The sequence below is a fragment of the Coenobita brevimanus genome, chromosome 45 (genome assembly GCF_032717465.1).
Source record: "Coenobita brevimanus isolate Jiangsu-jjx chromosome 45, ASM3271746v2, whole genome shotgun sequence".
In the NCBI taxonomy this organism is placed as follows: domain Eukaryota; kingdom Metazoa; phylum Arthropoda; class Malacostraca; order Decapoda; family Coenobitidae; genus Coenobita; species Coenobita brevimanus.
The window spans coordinates 24,827,737-24,849,077 of record NC_136998.1 but is presented as its reverse complement, the minus strand read 5'-3'; the positions used below and the strand labels follow the sequence as shown (position 1 = coordinate 24,849,077).

The window sequence follows — 21,341 nt, the reverse complement described above, 5'->3', positions numbered from 1 at the left end:
CAACAGGAATTGACTGACTAACTGATTAAATAAAGCCTATATAGATAGATAGGTAGATAGACAGATAGACAGATAGATAGATATGGATAGATAGACTGTTAAGCAAAGATTAAATCATGAAAATCTGAGCATTCAGAAGGGAGAGTGGCGAGTCTGGAACAGAACAAATTGGAAGTAAGTGAGTGAAAGGGGGCAAGACTTACTGCCATTATTTTTGACAGGCAAGAGGTATGGACAGAGACAGATATAATCAGACAAAAATAGATATATGGAGGAAAAGACAGCCCCCCCCCCACACACACACTTGTATATATATATATATATATATATATATATATATATATATATATATATATATATATATATATATATATATATATATATATATATATATATATATATATATATATATATATATATATATATATATATATATATATATATATATATATATATATATATATATAAATTATTATGTACCATGATATATACATCTATCTATCTATCTATCTATAGCCCGACGCTCTAATCCCGCAAAGGGTGGCCGCAGACAAAACGCCTCCAGGTCACTCTGTCACCCACCAGTTGACTACCCTCCCCCCAACTCACCCCCCTCCCTCATATACCTCTCAACTCCATCCCTCCACCTCATCCTCGGTCTACCCCTCCCTCTCCCTCCCTCCACCTCACCTACATACACCCTCTTAGTCAGTCTTTCATTCTCCATCCTCTCCACATGTCCAAACCACCTCAGTGTATTTCTCCTAATCTTTTCAACCACATCCACATCTACCCCACAACGTTCCTTCACTTCTTCATTCGTCAACCTGTCCCTCCACGTCACTCCACATGCTCCTCTCAAGTAACTCATTTCCACTGCTCTCACTCTTGACTTGTTCCCTTCTTGCAAGGTCCACGCCTCGCTTCCATACGTCAGGGTAGGGATCACAATACCATCATGCAGTGACTTCTTAACTTCCATACACAGTATATAATTAGAGAGAGAGAGGGAGAGAGAGAGAGAGTCTGATATCCACAAGGAAAATGAAACACGAAATATCCCGAGTGCTTTCGTGTATTTACATCTTCAGGGGAGAGCTGTCCCCTGAAGATGAGAATGTACGAAAGCGCTCTTAATATTTCGTGTTTCATTTCCCTTGTGGATATCAGCCTATCTATGGATCACGTGTTACTAACTGATTTAACTGCGTATATATATATATATATATGTGTGTGTGTGTGTGTGTGTGTGTGTGTGTGTGTGTGTGTGTGTGTGTATGTATATATATGTTACAGATGATTTGATGAATTTTAGTAAACTAGATATATATCCCATTATACACTCTCATATTAATGTTAGTGTATGTACGAGTATAATAATGTGTAATGTATGGCCTTGTATAGCTATGTATAACCATGAGAGACCTACGTGCTAGAATGCATGCTAAGATATGCATCACAAGTTCATTTCTGCTAAGTAGGTCGTGTGAGTTCAGAGGAAGATGGAACGTGCCGGCTTTCTGAGTTCAGTTCAGCATAAGATCTCAGGGCTGGCACATCTGTATAAAGCTGGTCTGCAGTAAAGTCATTAAAACGCAGCTGACATTTTGAACCAACCTTTACAAAATCCAGCAGCATTAGTGGCAGCAGCGTTGCGGGTACAGATATTCAACGCATCCTCAATATAAATTAGTACGCACTGCTCTTGTCTCTCAGCTCTGTCCCCAGTTAGCCAGCTCTCCTCTGCCGGTGTCTTGCATGTCCTGTCATGTCCTGGCCTCCCTGTGTGTGACCTGCCTCATCCTGCTATTATGGATCTGGAGCCATGTGCTACCTGCTGTTACAATTCCTGTCGCCTCCTGCCCTCTGCTGTGTGGAGTTGGTGCATGTGTGTCCGCCTTCCTAGTGGGGTGAATTATCTGTGAAATTGCTCTGTCCTGTACTGTGGGAGCCTAATGACGTCGCCCCCATCCTGTTCACACATCCCACCACAAACAGTTGCTGTGGGCCATATTTACAACGTATATTGGACTTAACCCGCGGCGTCCCGTCGACGTACTTCCACGTCCTCACGTTATGTCACAGCTAATCCCGTCGACGTACTTCAACGTCCTGCAATTGCAAGGTTCATAATTTCCACAATTTTCAAAATTCGCGCGAGATTTTCGATTCGCCCACGTACCCAAGCCTCCCCTACCTGCTGCCAGGAGGGCAGCGTCCTAGACCCCGCATGACCCGCGCTCGCCCTTGTCTTGGTCACTCACCTGCTAGCAGTGACCCAGGTCAGACATGGCGCGGAAAGGTCTCTCAGACGAGGAAATTGCATCCGCCCTGGAAGCCTTCACTGGAGATAGTGATTCTCCACTCGACGATGATGTGGTAGATCGCGATTACGTCCAGCCAGAGGAAGAAATAAGTAGCAGTGATGAGGAGGTCCCTTCGCCCCGAAAAACGCGGTATGTGACATACCGTAAGGCAAGGGAAGGCCAGCCTGCTCCCCAACCACGTGCACAGCTATCTCTCCATCCCGAATCTGATGAGGACGAGGATGAGGACGATGAGGATGACGGCGGCTTAGGATATGATATCGCCGCGTCGTTGGGAAAAGAAAAAATATCACAACGAGGATCAGAAGGTGGGGCGAGAAGACATATAAGGTATGGTGAAAGTCTTTTGTCTGGGGAAGTGGAAAGTGGTGTGGTGGGATTGCTGGGTGAAAGGGAAAGTGTTGTGGCGGCAGCGCGGGGTGAAAGTGAGAGTGGTGTGGGGGTAGTGCGGGGTGAAGGGGCAAGTGGTGTGAGGGAGGCAGCACGAGCACGTGGTGCACGTAGGCCTAGGGGAGAGGAGGTGGAGCCACTCCCCAGCACTTCTTTCGCCCCAGAATATTCCCAAACTTCCTCCCCACAGCCCCAGGATGTGGGGAAAGGAAAGAAAGGGAAGGTAAAGGGTAAAGGAAAAGGGAGAGGGAAGAGAAGTGCGAGTGATGAGAGGCGCCGCTCTCCACCTCCCCAACCTCCCCCACCACCCTCACCTCCCCACCCTGACGAAGGGGACGATGGGGACGTGGCTGGAGACGGTGGTGTCACGTGGAACTGGGAAGATGTGAGTAATTTTACTCCCATCATTCACCCTTTCACTGAGGAGTGGCGGTCTGGTTGCACGGCTCCAGGTGTGAATGCAGGTTCGTCTAGGGTGGATTTTTTCCACTTGTTCTTTGGTGAGGCGTTTGTGGGGGGCATAGTTGAACAGACTAATATCTTTTCACAATCACAGCGCCGTGAAAGTGAACGTTTGGGAACCACGAGCAGGCATTCCCAACAGTATGACTATCCCGTTACAATTTCAGAGATGTTCCTATTTTTGGCCCTGGTTCTCTTGATGGGTGTGGTAAGGAAAAACCAAATTCCTGCCTACTGGACAACTGACCCAATCATCCTCACACCTTTCTTTGGAAAGGTGATGAGTCGTAACCGATTTCAGTATATTCTCGGCCGCCTCCACTTTCTTGATGAAGAAGATCCAGCCAATGCAAATAACACAGATAAAATGAGGAGAATTAGGCTGGTATTTGATCATTTATGGGAAATGTTCCACTCCTCATTTTATCCCTACAGAGACCTCGTCATAGACGAGAGTCTTGTGTTGTGGAGAGACAATATTTCCTTTAGGCAGTATATACCCAGCAAGAGACACCGTTTCGGGTTCAAGATCTTTGTTATGTGTGACTGTAAGACTGGTTATGTGCAAGATATAGTCTTGTACACGGGCGCACAGACAGATATAACAGAAGATCGTAGTATAGGACTCTCTGGGGCCGTGGTGAAGACAATGATAGAAGAGTACCTTCATCGTGGTCATGTGTTGTACCTGGACAACTGGTACACTAGCCCTCTTCTCGCTAGGTTCCTCCACCAACACGACACCGGAGTCTGTGGTACAGTCAAGAGAAACCGTCGCCATATGGTCAAGATAGGGAGGAAACTTGACAAGAACGAGGTGGTTTTCTTCCAGGCCAATAACATCCTTGCCACCCTGTGGAACCACAACAGGGAAGTTTGCCTCCTATCAACTGTTCACAGCCCCCTGATGCACCGCACAGACTCCGTGGATCACCGTAGCGAGAGGAGGCGCAACGTATGGAAACCCAAGTCTGTACTGGACTATAATCTGAACATGAGGCAAGTTGATCAGTCAGACTCGATGATTTCAAGTGTTGACTGTGCCAGGACCACGATGAAGTGGTACAAGAAACTCTTTTTCCACTTGCTCGACATCACGGTCCTGAACGCCCACTACCTGCACGCAATGATCACCGGAGTATCCGAGACCTTTGAGGGGTTTGTGAGGGAGCTGGCACGTGAAATAATCGCCAAGCATGCCCAAGACAGACCCACACACCGCACCCACACCCCCATGGCTGCTCAGACTCCCCTACGTCTTTCAGGACGCCACTATCCCAGCGCAATCCCTTCCGACCCAAACCGTCTTAAACCCCAGCGTCGCTGCCATGTATGTAAGCACTCGACAGTCAGACCATCCACTCAGAGAAAAGACACAAGGTACGAGTGTGTCGAGTGCAATGTTGCGTTGTGCCTTCAGCCTTGTTTCAAGGAGTATCATAATTTCCTACACTACTGAAACTGTGTGGGAAGGCGAAATGACGCTCATTATAATGGTAAGGCCAGTCAGTAGGTGCTAAGTCAAATATAAAGTTGAAACGGGTGTTATTTTTTCGGAAAAGTAATGTATAAGTTGAGAATTAGTGTAAGTTGAAAGAATTGATATCAAAACTACACCCACTGTGTAAATCTGCGAAAATATGACGCTCAGTATAACACTCTGGTCAGTAAATATGTGATAGCAAGGAAATAAAGTGGAAACGGGTGTAATGTTAGCATGAATAAAACGTATAAGTTAACAATAGTGTAAGTTGTAATAATTGATGTCACGAGTACACCCACATTCTGGTGAGTAAGTATGTGATAGGAATTATATAAAGTGGAATTTGTTGTAATGTTAGTAGTAAGGTATTTTATAAGTTGAATACTAGTGTAAGATGAAACAAATGATATCGCGATAACACTCCCTGTGTAAGTACGCGCTAATATGACGCTCAGTTCCATCGTAAGTTCTGAAATTATGTGATATCAATTATATCAAGTGCAAACATGTGCAATGTTAGTGGAGAATTATTATATAAGTACAAAAATAGGTTGTAAGTTGAAATAGTTGTCATAGCGACTTCACCGTGTGTGTTATTATGCACTATTATTACGCTATATGTTTACGTAAGGCCTGAAATAATCTCAAAACAGTTCTATAAAGTTGAAAAGTGTATAATAATATTAGAAAAGTATTATGTAAGTATAAAAAACACAATACGAGTTGAAACAACAGTCACAGCGAGTTAACTCACTACATAAATAAGCACTAACATTATGCTAAATGTTATCAAAAGGCCTGTGAATACGTAAAAACAGTTCAATAAAATGTAAAATGGTATGATGTTATTGTAGAAGTATTATGTAAGTAAAAAAAATGATATGTATCATGATTTTAGAATGTTAGTGATTCATCGTGACCAAGTTGCCTGATTTTGCTCGTTTCGCACGATGGTACAATGCTTATTTCTGCTCTATTTTTGTATAAAATCCAATATACTCTTTTATCACATGTTTTTATGTTTGTAATAGATACATATCTACTTACTTTCATTGGTTTCCCAGACTTATAATACCATAGAAAACGTTAGAGGCTCAGACCGCCTACAGAGAACACGGGGCCAGGTGGGACCAAGGCATACCTGGTTAGGGTAATTATGGACCCCGGGGAACAATTTCTTTGCCACTGACCATTGTTTCTGACCAAAAGCGAAAGTTTTAGCAAAAAAAAAAGGGTCGAAAAATGGTCGGGATTGGGGGGTACCAGTGGTCAAAAAGTGGTCGGGACGGGGCGGGTTAAAGCCGCCTGCCCAAAGACACTTGGCCACACCCAGACCTTGACGTCATAGTTACGTCACGACCAGTGGGTGTGTCACTTACCAAATTGTCCCAGGTTGTACTGTCACCTCTGTGATCCAGACTTTTACATGGTCAAAAGGGGTGGAAAACAAGTCACTATTGATGACCAATGTGTGCTGGAACGGTCGGGAACTCAGAATGATGGAGACTCTCTCCCATTAGCGGCCTCTTCGGTTGCGTTTATTACATTTCAAGTAGCCAAGTTAAGAGTGGTAGCATGCCAAAATGACGGGGCCAGTCTCCAACTAGGCCAACCCAAGCCCAACCTGCGCCTTTCCCAGAATACTTCTAAGTTGCAAAATTAACAAACTACTAGGTAAGCTCTATACCACCAGTTCTCAAGGGTCACACAAACAACAAAGTTCGAGTGGGAGGGAATGTGTATTAACAAGACCAAAATGTAGAAATCTTTCCCAGCTACTTGCTTTACAGATTAAACATGAATCAGTTGGCACATTGTTCGAAAAATATATCTCTATATGGTCCTAATATCAAATGCACAAAACTTAGCTCCTCTGTCCCAGTCCAATGTGTTTCTTCATAATCGTCCCTCTGAACACCTAGTTCACTGGTCCAGTCCTCTGCCACTGCCGACATTGACCTCAACACTGGGACCTTGACTCACTATCCGGTGCTTAGACCTCCACACTTTGACTTTGACTCACTCAGGAACTTCGACCTCCACACTGGGACTTGGATTCTCACTGGTATTTAGACCTCCACACTTGGACTTTGACTCACTCAGGTACTTCGACCTCCATACTGGGACCCGCTCATTATCCAGCTAAAAAATGTAGGGGAGGTGAGCGGGAACACAGGACTCGCTTGTCCAAAGGCTAATGGCGTCACCGTTACATTTCAGAATTCCTTGGACCGGGGAGGAGTGAGGATGACGACCGTACCGACCAACTGCCATCTATCACGGCCGATGAGCGAGTCAGACGCCAAAACTGCGTGAGTGATGCAAAGGGGAGGGGGGGATGACGGCATACGTAATTTAAAATTTTAATTATTACAGACTCGAGATAGACTCAGTGTGATGTCTTTCCCCTTACAATCGATTACTCAAAAAAAATAACATTCTCTAGTTACAATAATTAAATAATTACTCAACATCACCTCTCACTTTATACCCTTACATCGAAAAATAATGAAAATTATCGTGCTTTACATCACTTTGCGCACGCGTACATTATGCTGGATTATGTGAACAAAGGCACATGTTCCCATCGACTCGAGATTTTATATTATAAAGAGACTTAATACTAGTGAATAACGGTAGGAAAAAAAAAGTGACTTAGCATCTAGGTAATTAATCTATGTTATGGACACGTACGCATGGTAACAGCCATGCCTCTGCCACTCTCTCTCACTTAACCGAACTTCTGGTCATATAAAATAAACTAGGTACAACTCATTATCACTTCCGGGCACTACAAGGTCACGACCTTCGTTATCCAGTCTTCTCCAATCAACTAGTTCTTTCTATTCGGTGGGAGGAGTTTCAACCCTCATTTCGCCTTTATCCATGCCAGTATGAGGATTGTCTGATAGTGTTAGAGAATAGATTCGTGATTATTTACTGTTGCTATTCATTTTTGATTTTATTCAGGACTCCAGTTCTTAAAATTATTAGATTTACATTATTTGATTTTTATTAATCTTTTTCTCTTCTCACTCAAATTCTTCATTTTTCATAAAATCGTCAGTAGCTTTGTCCATTTTTCATAAAATCGTGTATTTATTTATTTATTTATTTATTTAGTGTTCATTGTGTATAATTCATTCTCTTACATGTGGCTGTGGCTTTTTTTTTCTGCTTATGCTTAGGCTCCCCATTTATATACAGATTATTAAAGAAAAGCTGGATTCTCTCCAACTCGCCAGTCACCTAGAGATGATGATGATGATGATGATGTCAGTGGTGATGACTGTGAAATAACCTTACTTCGTTGTGGTAAATACTTTGTAAAACCAATCTCGGACATTACTACTACTGCTACTATTACTACTACTACTACTACTATTACTACTACTACTACTACTACTACTACTCCTACTATTACTGATATTATTCCAGCTTCTAACTCTATTTATACTACACCTACTACTAGTACTACTACTGTCTCGGGTCCTCCAGATAATTATAATCCAGATGCTCTTACTCCTTCTCCCTTAAACGACCCTCAACACTATCAGTCTCCTCATTTTCCTACTACTCTCCCTTCAGTTAACCTTGCCAATATTCCGCCTCCAACACCATCACTCACTCTCAGTATTGCCTCGACCTCAGTCTCCCCTTTTGTCTCTCAATCTTTACCCAGTATAGTGACTATTCTCACAGCCTCGTCTGCCCAAACGCAGTCAGCGATGACAGGTGCAGCACCCCCTCCACAGTCAGTTTCTCTCGACGATCGAAATCAGCCAAAATTCACAGGAGAAGATAACACGGTTTCGATACATGATTTCCTCTGTGAGGTCAAAACAGACACTGATAACCGGAAAATTACTAGGGACCGACTGAAAATCTATCTCAAAAGTCGTCTAGACCAGGGTAAAACGCCATTGGGTCCCAGCTTGAGATCAGGTTACTTTAACAGTTGCACAACATTTGACGGTTTCTGTAAAGAGCTAGTAGACTTCCATGTTCTCATACCAAAGTAGGATCCCTCATTGCTTTCTCCACCCTCCTTAAAATCATGAGGGATGATATGAAGGTCCCAGTTAAAGATGCAACCCTGTATGAAGTGTCGGTGCTGTCAACTCTACTATTTCTGAAATAAGGCACCTTCTGCAAGGTACCCCGTGGGTAGTTCAGGACAGCAATGGGAATGATGCTAATAAACCAATGCATTTTTGTCTTTTAATGGGTTACCTTAGATTCATTAATTGGCTTGACAAGCGACAACTAGAGACTGCTTTACAAACTGGATTCAACCCAGGTGATAATTTGCTTCAACTGTCAAAGGAAATGATTGAGAAAATTGACACGAACGTCACTCGTCTGGCGGTGAGCGACAACACACACAAAATTACATGAGCAGTGCAAACCTCACACAACTCGGCAGAGCATTGTCATTCGCGGTCGTCTGCCAAGAGCATTTCCAGTTATGCTCGTTCTTAATCGCAATGCAGATCGCCTGCAGGTGGGCCTGACCATTCGACTGTGCATCGGGCCGAGAAATCCTTGTTGTGTGCTGGCATTATGGTGTCTCTGGACATCGTGAGTGGGGTTGTTATCGCAAACAAAGACCAGCCTGTGGGGAAAGGTGGCGATGTTCACCTCCACGGTCCCATCGTACATATTGCAAATACCACAAGCAATCCACAGGCCATACTACTATTAAGTGTTGTTCTCTTGCACGACAGCGTTCGGGGGAAAGGGAGCGTGACACTCGGACCCCTCTCCCATAGCAGGTACTGAACACCAAGTAGCAGTTGCCGAACACCATGAATTGTTCCTGTTCATGGAATTGGTTCTTCAGAGGCTATTGTGCATTGAAAATTTAGTCAAGTGAATGTCTCCCTCTGTATGGATTCGGGTTCTGTCGTCAACTTGGTGACTGAAGAGGCATTACTGAGAGTTAAAGGTCACAGCACTATACATGTTTGGTTCCTTAAGCCCTCCGATCATCATCTCTGTAATGTAGATGGGTCAGATTTAGATATCAAGGGCAAATCCAACTTCAAATTTCTCTACATGATTCTGTGCACCGAGTCATTGCTGAGTTCCGTTACTCCTACCATCAGCTCTCCTGCTGACGTTTTACTAGGTGTTAAAACTATGGCGGACGAAGATGTCATTGTGTTAGCAGCAAATGGGGGCATTGTTATTCAAGATCGGTTTGTGCCAGGTATCTCAAACTCGATATCTCAATCACGAGTTGATACAGTTTCTGTCCCTCCTATCGATTCACCATCCTCTGACATGCCTTATTCTATTACTGACATAGCTGATTCCGTTATTGATCCTCTAACATGTCTGATTCTGTTACTTACATACCTGATTCCGTTATTGATCCTCTGACATGCCTGATTCTGTTACTGACATACCTGATACCGTTACCGATCCTCTGACATGCCTGATTCTGTTTCTGACATAGCTGATTCCCTTACTGACCCTCTGACACGCCTGATTCTGTTACTGACATACCTGATTCCCTTACTGATCCTCTGTACTCCTCAGATTTTTGCCCTGGTTATGAAGTTGTTCATCCCGGTGAGCCATCCTGTGGTACTGAGGCGTCTTCAGACTTGTCATTCCCTACCTCATTGCTGTTAGGAGGCCTCATGCAGTCCTCAATAACCAAACGAACTGTGGTAAAATAGTGCTCAGTTTTACCGCCTAATGTATGAGGATTGTTGGGTCACCTGGATGTGTTAGTGCTACATCTCAGCCTGAATGTCGTTTTAAGGGCTAAGTTATGAGTCTGCAATGTGCTTGGTGTCACACGAGGGCACATGTTATTTGTATTTAGCCAGTACCACTAATACATCACTTGCCTTCATGCTGGGACACAGATTAGGGATTTTTTTTGGTTTATCCGGTGGCCATAATATATGCCAAGATTTCCCACTCCCAGTCGCAGATGTGTACTCAGTTGTTCACTCTACTAACAATACTACTCCAGCTAATCTTGAGTCTCTTGTGAAATGGGATGATTATCCTGTGTACAGAAGTCAGTTACTTGATCTTCTGCTTGACTTCAGTGGAGTTGTAGCTCTGCCCTGTGAGAATATGGGCAAAACTAGCTTAGTAAAGCACTCATTTACACTGCAACCTGGTGCTAAGCCCATTTACGTCACTGCATATCGCTTGCCTCATAGTCAGCGTAATGAAGCTGATCGTCTTTTTAAGGAGATGCTGGACTCTGCTGACCTGACTGAACATTCTGACAGTCTGTGGGACAGTCCGTTATTCCTTGTCCCAGAGAAGGGTGGTAAGTTACGCCCTGTTATAGAAGACTGGCGTGTAAATGCCTTAACTGTTCCGGACTGATTCCCAATCCTCGTGCTTACTGACTAGTTAGAATCTATCTATCTATCGCCAGACGCCTTAATCCCATAAGGAGTGGCCACATATAGCCTCCATGTCGCTCTGTCCCCCGCCATTTCACTGCCCTGCTGCCAGCGCACTCACACCCTCTCTCATATACATCTCCACTCCATCCCTCCATCTCATCCTTGGCCTCACCCCCTCCACCTCACTCACATACACTCTCCTTGTCAGTCTGTCACTCTCCATCCTCTCCATATGGCCAAACCACATCAGTCTGTTTTTTCTAACTGCTTCCTATCACATCCACATCCACACCACAACGCTCCTTCACATCCTTACTTATCAGTCTGTCACTCCACGTGACTTCACATGCTCCTCTCAAATAACTCATTGTTAGAATCACTAGATAAAAATATTTGTTTTCTTCTCCCTTGATCTGTTGAGTGGCGACTGGCAAATGGAAATGGTGGAGTCATCTCATCCAATTACTGCCTTCAGTACTCCTTCGAGTCATTATCAGTTCTGTAGACATCCGTTTGGTTTGAGAAATGCCCCATCAGCGTTCATGCGGTTGATTCACACAGTCTTCACCGGCATGATAGGTCACTCAGTCTTTGCCTACCTTGACGATGTCATTATTGCTGGCAGCTCTGCCCCATGACACTCGGAGAAATTAGCACAGGTATTCACTAGGCTCCAACAGGCTGGACTTAGGATCAAACGTCAAAATGTCATTTCCCCTGAAAGAAGCTAAAGTTCCTCAGACATGTCTTTAATGCTTACGGCATACACACGTCAGACGAAAAAGTAACTGCTGTAACCAACTTTCCTACCACAACTAACACTGATGCACTGCATAGCTTCCTCGGACTTAGTGTCTATTACCGTCGCTCCATCAAGGAGTACGCCCAAACAGCTATGCCACTGACTAAAGTGTTGAAAAAGGACGAGCCTTTCATTATGGTCAGATGAACAGACTACTGCATTTAACACCCTGAAAACTGCCCTTGCACAAGCTCCGGTCTTGGCGTTCCCAGACTATTCTAAACCGTTCATACTATGCACAGATGCTTCTGGAGTGGGCCTCGGTGTGGTTCTGATGCAAGTTGATTCTGAAGGCATGAGGCATGTCACTGTCTATGCTAGCCGAATTTTAAGTTCCGCAGAAAAGAATTACAGTGTAACTCATTGGGAAGTGCTCGCCGTGGTTGGGCTAAACAACATTTTCACATCATCTATGGTTACTCTGTTCGTATCCAGACAGACTACCTTCCTCTTGTGACCCGTTCTGAGTACACAATCTTACTGGTTGTCGTGCACGTTGGGCAGTTATCGTTAGTGAGTACAACTCAATGTTTGAGTATGTCCCGGGAAAGTCAAACGTTGTAGCTGATATTCGTCAAGTAGCTGCATTTTCAACAGGTTGTGATTTTAATACGGCGTTCGATTATGATGGTCTCCGCAGGTTCCAGCTTGTTGATCCTCTCTGGTCTCAGTTCATACATTTCCTTGAGTTTGGCGATGAGTCATCCTTGCCAAAGTTACCAGTCCCCGTGTCTCATTTCTTCATCTTGAATGACTTACAGTATAAAAGGACAGTACTCACAGGTGGCAATGTGCCTCATTGTGAGGTTAGATAGCTAGTTATTCCAACGGATTTCATTCCTGCTGCCCTCCATTCAATCCATGACACCTCTCACGCGTCACACCTGGGTGAGGATAGATGCTAATAACAGGCATGTCTTTTGTATTATTGGCCGACAGTGCACAAGGATATAGAAGCTCATTGTGATGCATGTCTCTCTTGTGCTCGTCATAAGAGTTCTACTGGCCAGCCTGCACCTAAATCGCGATACCCTGTACACTCTAGGCCTTGGCAAACTGTCTCTCCTGATCTTCTGAAATTGCCTCGTACGGAATCTGGCTTCATCTGTCTATTAGTGGCAGTTGATCATTTTTCCCGATTTGTGATACTGGTTCCATTGCGTGACAAGTCTGCTAGTACCGTTGCCCGTGCATTTATTAATTCTATCATTTGTCCCTTCACAACTCCAGATGTTATTCTTACAGATAATCGGTCAGAACTCAACAATTCTGTACTGCAAGCACTTTGCCGTCACTACGGGATTAGTAATTGCAATGTTGCTGCCCGTCATCCAGCCTCTAATGGCCTCGTTGAGAGGCAGAATTGTTGCCAGATTAAAAGTTAAAAGGGTGTGGCCGAAGTCCACATAGTATTAGATGACTATTGTGGACCAGAATATTACAAATGCGCCCTTCTTGATGTCTAGGTACGAACTGTGGCAATTATCTGGGAAGCTGCTGTACCTCCCAGCTCCATTGACAAGAATCAGCAAAATTCTAGCATGGCGTCACTTAACTCAGCATACATTCTCTCACGCAAGCCCCTAACAGTTATAAGTAGTTGTACAATGCTATACCTATAGGGGCTATTCATTATACTTTACACGAATACATACACTAGCATTTATTGTATATAACGTTTAGTTTGTTGTGTCTAGTTTACAAGAAATCTTCAAATCAACTGTAACAATTTTCCCCTGCTACTTGGAGGCCGCTCGACTAGCCTCCATAGTAAGTTTACGCTAAGTAGTGGTGAAAAAAATAAAAATAAATAAATTTGGGAGTATGCGATAAAACCAGGGAAGGAGGCATTCAAGGTAAAAAAAGCCACCTCATAGACCCCCCTAATGTACAGCCAGTCTAATCAATGGTTGTGTAACTTTGGCCTTCAAGATCAACAATGGCCATAAAAAGGCCATTTCTAAATTTGGTTTTCTTAAAAATCCATGAAGGACAAGGTATAAAACAAAAAATGTTCCTCCCCCCACAAAATGGTGGGGTATACAGCATCAGATTTGACACTGAAGGTCAAATAAGGTCATAAAAGTGAATAAAGTCAGAGTTTGCCATTAGTGAAAAATGGACGTAGAGAGGTTGTGGGTGTCACATGCAAATGTTCCGACAGTGGCCGTCATCTCTATTGATACGAATCGAGCTATACTTTTTTAGGCATTTAACAATCTTCTGACTGATCAGAGCAAAGATAAAAATTGTTTATGATGTGCTAAGGTGGTACAACATCAGTTTGTAATGTCTGGCCATCAACAAACAAAGCTGTAATCATGAAGTGAATCTTTGAGAATGTTGATTTGTTTTCATAAGATGTTCTACGTAAGTACTAAGTAGGTTACTGCTACATATTATAGGAGACAGCTTAATTTGCAACTTTTTAACTTTTGGGAGTTACAAGTAGAATCACATTAGTGATGCGAGTCCCCCCCGGTCTCCAGGTTCTACATGTGAAACGTGTGGGCCCCTTATCGTGATTAAAAAGTGTGTCACCCGACACACTGGGGAAAATACACAGATAAGGAGTCTAGTTACATCAAGGATGTGGAAATAACTGAGCAAAGGAATAAGGATGTGATAGGAAAACGATGTAGGTAGGCCCCTAATCACAGACAAATACAACAATGGATATTAGAGAACTAAAAAAAAAAAAAAATAATGGTGCTATGTAAGTAGCCGATTCAAATAAGATTAGAAAACACAGTTTACAATACAATGACATGACCATGATAAAAAGAAAAAAACAGTAATATAAGGGCTAAAAGTTATCATGAGAAACGTAAAAATCATCAGTAGTAATAACCATTTAAAGGAATCATGGGGGAATGAAATAATATAAAAGGGAAAACAATAATTATAATAGTAGTATATAGGTATGATATGTACATAGTGACTGTAGCAGCAGATGTATTATCCAAATGAATTGAAAGTAATAGCAATAACATCGTTTAGTATATCCTGCATCCTTAAAATCACATCACCATTTCATAAGCGATGTTCATTTTGTAGGAACATTATTAATGGAAGCTTTCCAGTTAAATGCACTGTACTGGCGATCATACTGATACATGAAACAGTAATGAACAAGAAAATTACCCAACAGTTGGTTACACAGGAACTGCAATAGTAGTGTCTCATAAGCACTAAACAATGTTCACACTATTACTTAGGTGGCCCCACGTTTTCACACAAATCAACACTGTACACTATGTGTGGAGTGCGCTGTGGTTCTCTTCTTTCAAATGTGTCCTTTCCTTTTATCATTATATCATCCAGTGTTCTGCATCTTACGTAATTTTCTCCTCTTCAGTATTAGGTTACACATTTTTCTCACGACCAGTTTCAACGTCGTGCGATGGTTGTACTATTCTCGTCACAACCCTATCGTCTATTAACATTCTCTCTCTCACTGACTTCCTTCAACCTCTCTCTCCTCTCTGCGGTGTTGTATCTTTCTTTCTGCACTATCGCTATTTCAGCGATTTTCTGAAACGTCTACTTGCACCCCTCGTCCATTTTGGCAGGCACACTCTCACCCCTTCTCTCGCCAGCTGTCTAATGCAAGAGTTAACCGATACTCTGAGTCATTCATGTATGCAGCAGATCAGCTCCGGAACTGCGTTCTTCAATTCCTGTGACCTCAGTCACATCTCAGAATAAATGGATCTTCAGTTTTGCATTGTTGTGTTTCTTTCCATGTAAAGAGGAACCTTTTGGGTTTTTAGTCATTGGCTGATTCTTCTTTGTATGAAAAATTCCGTTTTTCGATTGCTTGTATCAACTACTTTCGTCTGATCCATTTTAAAGAAGGGTTCTTTTTTTCTCGTTCTACGAGACATATAGCAGTATTTTTCCAAGTCTCTCCGAACACTACGTTTGCTGTACAACGACTTCAGTGTGGTAAACCCGCAGCAGCCGACACTGATGATATTATATGTGGCCGAGTAGTGTCGTCATTGTCAGTTGCTGCGGACTCACCACACTGATTTTCAAAGTCCATGGAGAGAAAAACAGGAGAGACTACTGGACTCTTCATGCCGACTGCTCATCCCAAGGTTTGGTTCGCAAAGGCGCCTAGATTGTAAACATTCCTATATTCTTGACACCTCTTGCTGCGGATCAGCGCTGACTACGCCAAAGTTATCTGCTCCATCGCTGCTGAAGATTAAGGACCATGGTTTGACGGAACTCGTCTTTGTGGTTTAGAAAGAGGCTGGTGCTGGTGAGGGACCCCTTCACGTGGTGGCATCGATATAGCCGGGCAACTTCGCTAATCGATTATACGAACGTCTCTCAACTCCTTCCCTATCCTATGAAAAGAACCTGGTAGACTGCAAGATGGTGAACTACTAGAAAAGATTTGAGTTGGTGCCTCGTATGTCCAGTTCAGGCACTTAGTGTCAGGGGAACACTTTTTATCTGATCCCTAGTAAAGAAACTTCCCAGTGTGGTTGCACCTGATTAGTATAGTTTCTTTGATGACTGGAATGCACAGGCTTCAGCACCAAGACAAAGCAGTGTTCCCTTGAAGAACTACCATTAAGGGTTATGTTGAAAAGGGAATTACATCTATCTATCTATCTATCTATTCACTTAACCTTTCCTCATGGTTCTAGTGGAAATGAATCTATATGAAACTTTTTATCACTGAAATTATCTTTATTTTAAACTAGGAAAAAAATGATTATGATCTGTGTTGCATTAAGACAACTAGACAAAATTCAGAATAAAGCTGTTAGAATCATTAACAACCCTGCCATTACATATAAACTACCTCCCCTGCAGGTAAGAAGGAATGTTGCCTCCCTTGCGTTATTTTACAGATATTTTTTTGGCAAATGCTCATACGAAGTTGCGTCCATGGTGCCACCTCTCCATGTCTTCCCTTGTGCTACACGGGCATCTGGTAGCGCTCATGACTGGAATGTCACTCAGCCATATTGCAGAACTTCTGCCTATCAGAATTCTTTCATTCCCCGAACTGCATCTCTCTGGAACTCGCTTCCCCAGAGTTGTTTTCCTCCAAATTTCAACCCACAACTGTTCAAGTCTAACTGTTACAGATATTTTATGAACAGAGGACACCAGTAATCTGGTGTATGGATTATTGTTTTTTACTCATTTGTTTTTCCTTCCTCCGTTCTGTTATTTATAAAAAAAAAAAATGTCAGGTAATAAAAACAGTGTAAGATGCTGCTTTGGATTTATTCACATACACACTCGCACACACACACACCGCTCGCTGGCGCAATGGTAACGTTCTCGCTTGCCATCTGGTAGACGGGAGTTCGCGCCTCGCTCAGGTTGCGAAAAGTTTCACTGGCGAAGTGGGTGGTTACTGTCCCCCTTGAGCAAGGGGACGGGTGTGTGGGTGTGTGAAGGTCACAGCCTTGCCCTTAGATCGGACTACATGAGCTCTCAGCTCCCTTCCGGGAGGGTAAAATGCTGACGATCACGACCATCAAGTGATTCTGACCGACCCGGTGAATTACACACACACACACACACACACACACACACACAGAATGGACATAGGTCTTAGTTCCGGTTCACGTGGGTTCAGGTCGGTTCAGCGGGTTCCATGTGTTCATAGAGGAAAAATTCCAGTCTTTAAGCAGTCGAAGAAGGCGGTGAGCTGTTGGGGAGAGAGAGAGAGAGATAGTTATAGGGGTTATGGATTTTAATTTCAGGTTAGAGAGAGAGAGAGAGAGAGAGAATATATACGGTTTACAGATCTTTTTCAGGTGAGAGAGAGAGAGAGAGAGAGAGAGAGAGAGAGGGTGGTTATAGGAGATACGGATTTTTTTTCTCAGGTTAGCAAGGTAGATAACTTATAAGGGATTTTGGACCTTTTTTTTTCATTTTAGAGAGAGAGCGAGAGAGAGAGAGAGAGAGAGGAGTTATAGTAGATATAGATCTTTTTTCTTAGGTTAGAAAGGTAGATAAGTTATAGGGGGTTTTGGACCTTTTTTTTCATATTAGAGAGAGAGAGAGAGAGAGAGAGAGAGAGAGAGAAGTTACAGGGGTTGTTGATTTTTTTTTTTTCAGTTTAGAACGACTACAATATAACAAAGTAAAATTTCTGCAAAAGTGATAATGATCGTGAAAGTAAGCTTCGTAAAACACATTTATATTAATTTAAAATAAAAAATATCAGACTCTCTCTCTCTCTCTCTCTCTCTCTCTCTCCTCCCATTAATATTTCTATATCTATCCATCGTACTCACTTCGCCAGCCTTCTTCAGCAAACACAGGAGGACGTCCACGAGGTTTGTGCCGAAGATATCTACCAAGACTTGCAAGTTCGCTGAACTTGATGTGTCGACTGTGGTAGAGGAAAGGGAGATGGTCGATTAGGTCAAGTGATTAGAGAGGCTTCCTGGTGTTGAAAGGACGCAGGACAGTGCAGGACAGGGCAGGGTAATGATGAGGAAGGCAGGGTAGGGTAATGAAGATGAATGCAGGGCAGGGTAATGAAGACAAAGGCAGGGTAGGGTAATGAAGAGAAATGTAATGAAGGGTAATGAAGAGGAATGCAGGGCAGGGTAATGAAGAGGAATGCAGGGCAGGGTAATGAAGAGGAATGCAGGGCAGGGTAATGAAGAGGAATGCAGGGCAGGGTAATGAAGAGGAATGCAGGGCAGCTTAATGAAAAGGAAGGCAGGGCAGGGTAATGAAGAGGAATGCAGGGCAGGGTAATGAAGAGGAGTGCAGGACAGGGTAATGAAGAAGAAGGAAGGGCAGGGTAACGAAGAGGAAGACAGGGAAGAGCAACATAATTTAGAGGAAGGCAGAGCAGGGCAAGGCAGGTGAGCCGTGTGGGGGAATGTTGGAGGGGGTTGTGACAGAGAGAATAAATCTTTCTCACTCTAGTTCTTTCGAAATCAGTGGACTATCTTCGTCATCGACATCGTCATCACCTTATCATTATCTGAACTCTACATCTCACAAAGAAAAACAAATTAACCAGAAGATTTAAAATATTTTCCACACCACAGATAAAAACAAATAAGCCAGAAGATTAAACAGATTCGCCACACTGAACTTCTTGATGAATCCAGTTTACCAGAATAAAATGAAAATAAGTCTTCATATTAAAGGGAAGAAGTTTAGCGAATACAAAAAAAGCCGAGGTGATGAAATCTAACAAACAGATGGAGTAGAACGCTATGTAAACTTGATCGCAAAAGAATAGGAGGAAATATAGTATTTTAGGAATTTAAAAGTGGCCAAGCACCAGATAGAACCAAGGGAACTGAAGTAAGTCGTAGGATAGGAGAAGAGGCATATTATATATGTCACTGTGAAGCATGGGCAAGAAGGGGTCAGGTAGGAAAGCAAAGTGATCCTGATGGTCCTGTACTGATGCAAGCAGCGATCTTTGAATATTAGGGACCGAGAAAGGGGGGAAGTGCTAATGATGAACTGCTTCAAGTCTGTACAGTATGTGGAGTTAGATAACTCTGCAGAGTGAAAGAGGACATTGAAAGAGTTTGAAAGACCAGGTGCGTGTTAAAATAGACGTGGTCCAATGGACTGGGCAAATCCGGGAATGTTACGATATAGCCAATAGAGAGAAGGTGTGGTAGGAGATTGATGACAGTATACAGATCAGAAGTGGAGTTAATGAGTGGAATGATGAGGTCTAGACGAAGGAAGAAGGATAGTGCTGAAACAGATTTTTAACTAGAGGTGTGACCATCCAGGAGTGTGAGAAGCGTGTATGGAATAAATCAAATTGGAATGAAGTTGCCTATGAGAGAACGACTCTACCAGTAATCTGTGAGGGCATGAAGTGAAGCAGCTGGGGTAAACCGTGAATAAGAAGAGGAAAAGTACGAAAAATTTTAAGACTGCTTTACGTAGAGCATTAAATACGATAGCTGAGAAGCAGAATGAGAGTGACTGAGGTTGCTTTCTCCTGCTTTCCAGCACCACCAACCTGGAATGAGTAACATGTCGTGAGAACAGAATAGTCATAGTACTGCTACCAAAATAATATAAAGCTGTGGTATGGGAACCAGAGTAAAACAGAATCGCATAAAATAAAACTATGGTATGGGTGCCAGAGTAAAACAAAATTGCATAACATTAGGTTAGGATATGAGAGTCAGAGTAAAACAGAATCACATAACATAAAGCTAGGGTATGGAAGCCAAAGTAAAATGAATCACATAGCATCAAGTTAGGGCATGAGAGCCAGAGTAAAACAGATTTACATAGCATTAAGTTAGGGTACGAGAGCCAGAGCAAAACAGGATCACATAACATGAAGTTAGGGTATGAGAGCCAGAGTAAAACAGTATCACATAGCATTAAGTTAGGGTACGAGAGCCAGAGTAAAACAGAATCACACAACATAAAGCTAAGGTATGGGAGCCAGAATAATCACATAACATATGGCATGGGTATGAGAGCCAGATTAAAACAATCACATAACATAAATCTGTGGCATGACAGACAGGGTAAAACAGAGTATGAAAATCAGCCTACCACAGAGTGACTATATGACAATGAGCGTAAAACATTGTAACAATTTGAAAATCAGCTTAAGACAAGAGTGACAAAATGACTCTCAGCGTAAAACGAAGTGGCAATTTGAAAATCAGCTTAAAACAGAATGACAAATTAAAAATCAACTGAAAATGAGTGACATTATGAAAATCAGCGTAAGAGAGAGTGACACTGTGGAAATCAGTGTAAAGCGTGTGACAGTATGAAAATCAGCATAAAACAGAGCGACATTACCAGTAATTTTAGCGAGAAGGTCCAAGTTCACATCCAGTTTCAACTCTGCAACGCACTCTGTCAAAAATTCCTTTATTTTGGCCAGTAGTTCTTCCGTGAGGTCTGCGCAGAGTATTGTTTTCTGGAGGCATCTTATCAAGTTGGACCGGCACGTGGGTAACAGAAGCGGCCCCGGACAAGGTAAGTGGACTGTACAGGGTTCGGAGAATGGGGTTATTAGAGGCGGGCAGAAAAGAGGGAGACAGGGAAGGCATCTGAAAGAGGGAGGAGGAAAGAGGGAGACAGCGGAGGAAACAAAAAGGACGGAGAAAAAGAGAGAGGAATTGGTAGACAGTTAGAGGTAGTGAATACTCTCCTTCATCTATTGCTTCGGCTGTGGAGGGTTAAGGAGAAGGGCAGGTGAAGGAGACAAAGGAAGAATGGGAAAGACAGAGAACAGGGGAAAAGAACGGGGAGACAGAGAGAGAGGAAGAAAGGCTCTGCCTCAGATGCTGCTTTGCCTGTGCGAATGGTTTAGATTTTAGAACATAGGAATATAAATCTTAGTGTACTATCTGATGCAGGTTTTGGTAGATTCAACCCATCCAATAATAATAAAATAATGCAAATAATGTAACTTCCTTAAACTAAGCCTGTGTCAGTAGGAGAATGGATCTGAGTTAGAACGTCTCCGAAACTGTCTTTCACCAATCTCCATAAGT

The 21,341-nt window shown here is 42.9% G+C and overlaps 1 protein-coding gene across 1 annotated transcript in view; it reads right to left on the bottom strand.

Moving 5' to 3' along the window:
• Positions 1–17,123: 17,123 nt before the first annotated feature.
• LOC145398375 (uncharacterized) overlaps positions 17,124–21,341 on the bottom strand; it is a 26,152-nt gene continuing 21,934 nt past the window's right edge. The window contains exons 5-7 of the mRNA XM_080271255.1: positions 20,641–20,829; positions 18,120–18,217; positions 17,124–17,527 (exon numbers count right to left, since the gene is read on the bottom strand). Coding sequence (XP_080127381.1) covers positions 17,480–17,527; positions 18,120–18,217; positions 20,641–20,829 — 335 coding nt within the window. The 3' untranslated portion in view covers positions 17,124–17,479. The remainder of the gene's footprint in view (positions 17,528–18,119; positions 18,218–20,640; positions 20,830–21,341) is intronic.